The sequence below is a fragment of the Oreochromis niloticus genome, linkage group LG13 (genome assembly GCF_001858045.2).
Source record: "Oreochromis niloticus isolate F11D_XX linkage group LG13, O_niloticus_UMD_NMBU, whole genome shotgun sequence".
NCBI classification, from domain to species: Eukaryota; Metazoa; Chordata; class Actinopteri; order Cichliformes; family Cichlidae; genus Oreochromis; species Oreochromis niloticus.
In genome coordinates, this window is record NC_031978.2 from 3440322 (window position 1) to 3447914 (window position 7593).

At 39.7% G+C, this 7593-nt stretch overlaps 1 protein-coding gene across 1 annotated transcript; it reads right to left on the reverse strand.

Annotated features, from left to right (window-relative positions):
• Positions 1 to 656: 656 nt before the first annotated feature.
• On the reverse strand, positions 657 to 5544 carry LOC112842009 (uncharacterized). The gene is made up of 3 exons (XM_025897719.1): positions 5479 to 5544; positions 1384 to 1559; positions 657 to 1252 (listed from the first exon to the last, which is right to left on the reverse strand). The coding sequence occupies exons 1-3, from the start codon at positions 5542 to 5544 to the stop codon at positions 787 to 789; spliced, it is 708 nt and encodes a 235-aa protein (XP_025753504.1). The 3' UTR covers positions 657 to 786.
• Between the last annotated feature and the right edge of the window lie 2049 nt (positions 5545 to 7593).

Here is a 7593-nt window from a genome sequence, read left to right on the forward strand (position 1 = left end):
TATACATACACCTGCAAACATACACGCACATACATACATACATATTTGCATCCGTACATGCATACACACACATATTGCCAAATACATGCTTACATCTATATACATACACATACATGCCATCTAACTAGCAGGTGCATTGAGAGGTGCAGTGTGATCAGTGATATAGAAGGTGGCTCCATACCAGTGGCTGAACAAAGGTGGACTGAAAGACAGCACAAAGGCACTAATCATCGCAACACAGGAACAAGCTCTAAGTACAACATCCATAGAGCCTGGGGTCTATCACATCAGGCAAGACCCCAGGTGCAGGCTGTGTAAAGATGAACAACAATGAGGTTTTGTGAGGAAACAAAACCTAATTTACTCTTTTCCTCCCAGGCTTCTAGACTTCTGATTGGCCAACATTTGTACATGGTTAGGATTTGGCATGTTCTTGACAGCGTTTGACTTCATTTTTAACGTTTACATTTAGACGTAGATATTTTTTTTAAACTGCACATGTGGACCGGATTTTTAAAAATGTTTTAAATGTAAAAAAAAAAAGGTATTTTTTCAGTGTTCAATATTGGAATAAAATAAGTGTTCATAGCAGATTATAGAACATTTTTAAAATTATTTACACAGACACACTTCAGTTGAGAGAAGCATGGCTGACAGTCTGATGTCCTCGTGCAACACTATTTGTGAAGGATGGGTTTTTTTTGCCTCATTTCTCAGAAACTCTTCAACCATTTGCATCCTTGTTTCTCTCTCTTGACTCTGTTTTCATCAAGACTCACGTCTGTTCTAAAATAAGCCAGACTCATCATCATCTTCTTCATCTGCTGCAGTGCTGTTCACACACCACACACATACAGTGAGGATGAGAAAAAACAGAATCAACTCCGCAAAAGGAACAAGCAGAAAGACAATCCAGTTAATATAACTTTGCATGACTAGAATATCAAAGATCATTGTGGGAAGGGTTCCCAGAAAGTAGTTAAAGGACAACAGAGTCAGAGTTCCTAGACTTCTCTTTTTTTCCTCAGTGGACATTGAGGTGGCAGCAGGCAGGGCTCCGCAGGACTGAGTTGAACAGAAGAGGAACACAGGAGCAGGGACAATGGCATAAACAAGTAACTGTTGAAATTCTTGTAAGACTATGACAAGAGGGACACTGACAATACAAAATGCCCAGACCAGAACGCAGACCATCACCGAACTCTTCGGTTGTCTGACACAGTCCAGCAGTGGGTGCATGATGGAAAAATACCTGTAACACAAGAGAAACACAGATTCTGATTATCACAGTGCACAATAGTATATTTCTGAAAGTAAGAATGCTTCACAGTACAAAGATCATGTTTAGAGACATGCAAGGATGCACACACACTGAACAGGTACCTTTCCAGAACAATGCACATCCTGAAGTAAAGGTTGGCCATCATAACACAGTAATAAATAATGACGGTGATGATGCTTTCCACTCTTGTCACCCAAATGGTCATTATGCAGATGTGGATTAGATTGGTGATGAGGAGATTTGTGTAATAGATGATAGAGACCTGACTCTTCTGCACCTGCAGGAAATATAAATCGAATTAATTATTGATTAATTAGATTTATATTTAATATAACTTACATTAATGCAGTAATAAAGATGACATGAGCAGCACAAGGAGACATAAAATAAAAATTGATTGATCATACTTTATTCATCCCGAGGGAAATTGGGTTAAGGCTGCCAGCCGTGCCAGCGCCGTCTTACCCTTCCGACCATACATAAATTACACAAACATCACATGGGGAAGACAGGTCAGAGGGGTATAACATGGAAAAAGCACAACATGAGGAAAGATAAGGAGAGAAAAATAACTCCCCCCAGACTGAGCTCCAACAGGGAGATCAGTTTGAGAACAGAAAAAAACACCTCTGCACATAGCACATGAAAAAACTCTTAATACACCAAAGAAACACATGACAAGCAACAGGGGTGGGTAAAGGGTGAGAGACAGCCAATGTCGACAGTGCATCCGGGCCTGCAGCATAAGCGCTGGTCTCCTTGATCCACTGTCAGCATCGGAGGGGAATAAGTGTCGAAGGCGTTTGGAGGGGGAGGGGGGATGAGTGTTTCAAAATCAGTGTTTTCATTACACTGTAGCAATCCTCCTAAACACAAACCGGCTCCTGACTTGCTTATTTTTCGGACTTTTCTATGATATTCTTATTCAAGATTCAAGATTCTTTATTTGTCACATGCATAGTTATACAAGTACAACATGCAGTGAAATGTTTCCTGAAATGTTCCTCGACTGTGCAAAAAGAGAACATTATATACAGTAAGTCAATATGTACAAGGAGAATATTATGTGCAGTAAGTAAGTGAATTATATACATTAAGTAAATTTAAATAAAATGAAATAAAATGAAACAATCTGGAAATTGAAGTTGAAAAATGAGAATGTATTATACATATACTATTGTTTTTCTCTAATATCATACCTACTCCTTTATTTTATTTATTCTTTTTTAAAATTGTCAATGCTTATCAAACTGGTGGCTGTGGTTCAGCAGGTAAAGCTGGTCATTTTGGGGAGGTTGGTGGTTTAATCCCTGGCTGCTCCAGTTTGCATGCTAAAGTAGGTGTGAAACTGAACGCAGAGCTGCTGCTGATGCGTTCATCAGTGTGAATGTTAGATAGAAAGCACTGAAACACAGAAAAAGTGCTTTTGTGAGACAGATGTACTTTGAGTTCATGAGTAGAAAAGCACCATTTAAGAACAATTCAATTTAGCAAACTGCCTAAATCACCAACTTCATTTTTCTAATTTTTCTATGGTGGATTTTATTTCATGATTGAGTACTGCTCAGAACAGAAACCAGTAGCTTCCAAACCAGTTCAAACCAATGTCCATCCAAGGCCTGATTATATTCAGGATGGTTTCTGTTCTCTCCATTCTTCCACTGAACTTAGAAAAAACTAAAAACATTTTAAAAACCCAGCAACTTTAAATTGCATTACACATTACAATACTTTTAACTTATAAAGGCAGCTAATGTAGGCCAGAGCAGTGTGTCATGACTTATGTAAATTCTGTACATATTTTAATGATCTCTAATAATCCACAATAATTAGTTAATATAAGAAAAAACACCTTTCAACCTTACATGCAATGTTCCCTCTAATTTTTCACGTGTCTGAGTGAACACACAAACTCCCTGAGCGATCCCTTGGACCACTGTGAGCGACATCAGAAATCTGTGCACTGCGGTCGCGCCGGCATCTAATCCATCCAAGTTACATGGTTTATTAAAATAATCAAATTACAGCATTTACATTTATGTTAGACTACTTTTAATTAACTGCTTTAGCCCACTTACAATGAAAATGTAAAAAAAATCTAGTCATTGACCTGTGTAGTATGTTAACACTATTGGAAGTAAAAATAACTTGAACTCCAATTTTGAAAACACAACTTTCTTTCTTTTTTAAAAAAAAGCTCTGACTTGTATTATGAGTCTGTGGTCTGGGAGAGAGTCTGTAACTCTCTGTCTGCAAAATACAGTATATAATGACCAATGTTGGGCAATTAATTATATAGTTACTTCTTCAAAAAAGCAACTCAGTTTGGCAAACAACAAAGATTTTTGCAGCTATTTTTTTTAAATGCAGCCAAGGCATTTTTAAATAAACATTTCAAACTATTTACAGAACAATCAGCTGTTCTGCATCAAATCTGATGCCACACAAATCATTTGTGCCACTCCAAAAAATCATTTCTGTCCACTATGAGATAAAGGAGAACAACAGCCTGATACCTGCAGGCCTGACAACAGGAGATGTATCACTCCTGTAACACCTGTAACATTCAGTACTCGCCTCATTGTTCTGACACACACAACAAAACTACACTACACACTAACTACACAAGATTTGTGCTAAACGTTACAAATCTCTCACATATCAAAGCACCGCCGTCACTCCTAAAACTTCCCCCCGTTTCTTAACAAGTAGATGCCACGTTGCCATATCATTTTTTGATTGGTCGACACGGTACTTTTTTGGACAGTATTCAGGTAGAAAACCAGACATTGCTTTTTTTTTTTTTATCACAACTCTGGTTTTACGTGGACTATCAACACAATTTAAAAACTGGTATAAAGTCCACACTTTTTCCGTCAATTGTTCCGTCTGTCCTGCTCACATCTCCAATGGTTATACACGTTAACACGTGGCTTCACTGCACATCAGCCACGCCGCTTTGCCAGCTAAAAGACCGGTGTTGGCACATAAGGACGCTGTCATAGCCTGTCAAGCACGTTGATTAGCTGCGCATATACGAATGTAAATCGCATTATTGGCTGGACTATGGGATAAGGTGGCATCGTTCTAATACAATATGGGAGCAGCCAGTCACTCACTGACTACACTGCAAAACAGAATTGTTAAAGTATTAATTTTAATTTCAATTCAGGTTAATTTTTTTTGTGCGCAACACAGATTTTCTGTGCGCAGAGACCGTGCCAGCAGTGCGCACGTGCGCAGCTTAGAGGGAACATTGCTTACATGTACTTTGAAAGTGGGTTTTTTGAGGCCTGGAATGTAAATTTGCCTGTGTCTAAAAGAATTTGGGTAAACATCAGTTGGTTAAATGTCCTATTGGCTATAAATGAAATAGATGTGATAGTCAACTGTAAAAGGTGGGCTATAGAAACAAAGTATTGACTATATTATGCTAGTACTAAGTCGACTCTAATACCACCATTGGTATTGGCAATAAAGACATTTGTATTGATACGGCCATCTCTATTACAAGAGTTAAACATTTGTTATCCTTTGTCATAAATACAGATGCCAAATCAAGAGCTTTTACTATCAAATTGACCTGCTCCAATTCATTAATTTAAACAGCCTGAGAAGGTATCATTCAGAAATGACGTAAGGAACGAAAAGCATTGGTCCCCAACCTTTTTTGCGCCAAGGACCGGTTTAATGTCAGACAATATTTTCACGGACCGGCCTTTAAGTTGTCAGGATATACAACAAATATAAAATGATACGACCAAGACAAAAACTGTGGTATTTTGTAAATATAATAATAAACATGAATTCACTGTGTAATTGTGTAACTTTATTAGCAGTGTCCTCCTGAAATGCGTCAACAACATTGAGAGTAACATCCTCCTCTCTGCCCCTTAATGCTCTCTGGTTGCTATGGTAACGTGTAAACATTTCTTTCAAAAAAAGACACACAATTACAACACCGGAAAAGACCCAGGGAAACCGAGTTAACAATAAAAACCTTTAAACCATAAATTTCACACCTGAGCCTCAACTCTCACAGCCTGGTACCAAATGACAAACGGACCAATACCGGGCCAGGGCCCGGGGGTTGGGGACCGCTGACGTAAGGAATGACGGGTTTTTTGCTAAATGTTCTAATTATTCACATAATTGTAGACTCACAAAAAGAGATCAACAAGTCATTATTCACTTACCATATAAGACACACAGTAGAGGATCAGTATAGTCAAAGGAAGGCAGACACATATGTTGATCCACATCATCACTTCAAGGACATATCGCTCCTGTTGATGACTTTCTGTGGTGTGTAAACCACTTTATTGTGTGGGATAAGAAGTGGTGTAAAAAGCATTAGGTTAGCATTGTTCTTAAATCTAAATATGTAATATAAATACATGCAATTATGTAAAAATAACTTAAATAAAATAAAGTAAGGACTAATTAGGTCACAGTGAGAGAAGCACAGATTTGACCTGAAAACTTTCCCTGTAACCTCCCAGTGTGGCCACAATTTTTACCCTGCAGTACAGCCATCATTTTACCTTCAAAGCTAGACTTTTTTCCTTTCTTCTTTTAAACAAACCTTTTCTCACAGCGGACACACACTTTTGGAACTGGAGCTGTTTGTTTCAAAGAATGCCATCCTGAAGTCCGATTCACTACCTGTTTAATTTCTCCAATTTTGGACACACACACAAAAAACCTTTTTTTTAACTCTCCTGGCCTCAGTTTACAGAGTAAACACACCAACATCCACAGATATGTAGAGCAACTTCTTTGGATGTTCACACTTTTGAACGGCCATCCATACCACTGATGGTTTCCACTTTATAAGCCATTTTCTGAGAGGAGTGCCAACCACTTCTAACATAGAGATAACAGAGACATAAGTGCACTCTCCTGTGACTCCTTTACTCATTTCATTATTATTCAGTGATTCGTTGGAATTACCAGTCACTGACTTAACGAACCGGAATGATCTTTTTTCACTCTACAGCACTAAACTGTTTGGATGATCTGATATCGTCGTGTTGGTGTTGTTCCCAGATCATCATGAAAATGTTGTTCCAGGTTCAACATTGCAAGTGACCAATCACATTGTTGTGACATTATTCTTTTGCGTGCCAAGCCATTCGTGCATTTATGAAATTCCAATGTTGCAAGGACAATATCAATTCTGCTTACCGTTTATTAAAGGGTTAGGGTTAGGGTCAGGGTCCGTTGATCGGTGGACAGAGGCGGTTTCTCGCAGCTTAAGTACAGTTTTTTGTTTTATGGCGGTTTTTCCCAAAGTCGCAAAAGTATGACGTCACAACATTTTGATTGGTCACTTGCAATGTTGATCCTGGAACAACATTTAGTATGATGATCTGGGAACAACACTAACGCGACGATATCAGATCGTGCAAATTATTTACCTACAACTTTTTAGTCCCACTGACCACAAGCCAACGACAGAGACCAGCAGTAGCAACGATTCCACCAGAATTTCTTCAGAAACTGCAGTCTAGTTGAATTTGTTATGTTCCTTCTTTCAGTTTACCCTGCATCCCAAATGTTAACTATGTATTTTCATATGAGTTATATCACTTTAAAGTGAGGAAAAAATCTACATTTCATTGATGGATTATATATATTTACAGGCCAAGGAATAAAAGTCATTCAGAAATTTCTCATAAAATGTTCCAGGACACCAACAACACTGAACACAAACTGTCTTTTTAACAGTAATTGTAGTAACTATGATTGAGGCAAGCTTAGCTAAAGATATTGTGACGAGCTCAGACACGGAGGAGACAGAGGTTTCTTGGGAGCACCCGTTTATTTCTCTCTGCGCGAGAACACTGCCGCTACCTCCCTGCTCAGCGCGGCAACCAGAACAACAACGAAAAAAGGCGCTCTCTCACCGGAAACACAGTCGCCGAGAGAGCGCGTCACTCATCACCATAACAACATGACAACAGAAACATAACTATAATAACAGAACCCCAAAACAGCCCTGACCCGCTACATAGCTCCCACCTAAGGGGTCAGTCGTCCCCGACAACCCCATTACCCAACACAAAGTCCTGCACATGTCCATGTGTCTTCCTTCAGCGCGCAGGCCGATCTCGACCAGCAGGGGAAGAGTCACTCGGATGAGAACCTGGGGTGCCACCCGAATCCCCTGCCCCGGCGGCTGCTGGAGCGGGCGGGCGGTACGGTGAGAGCCTGTCCTGGTGCAACACCGCCACGCGCCCTGGGCCTGGCATGCGGACACGGTACACCACTTCTGTTAGCCGCCCCACGACTTCCGCCGGCCCTTGCCA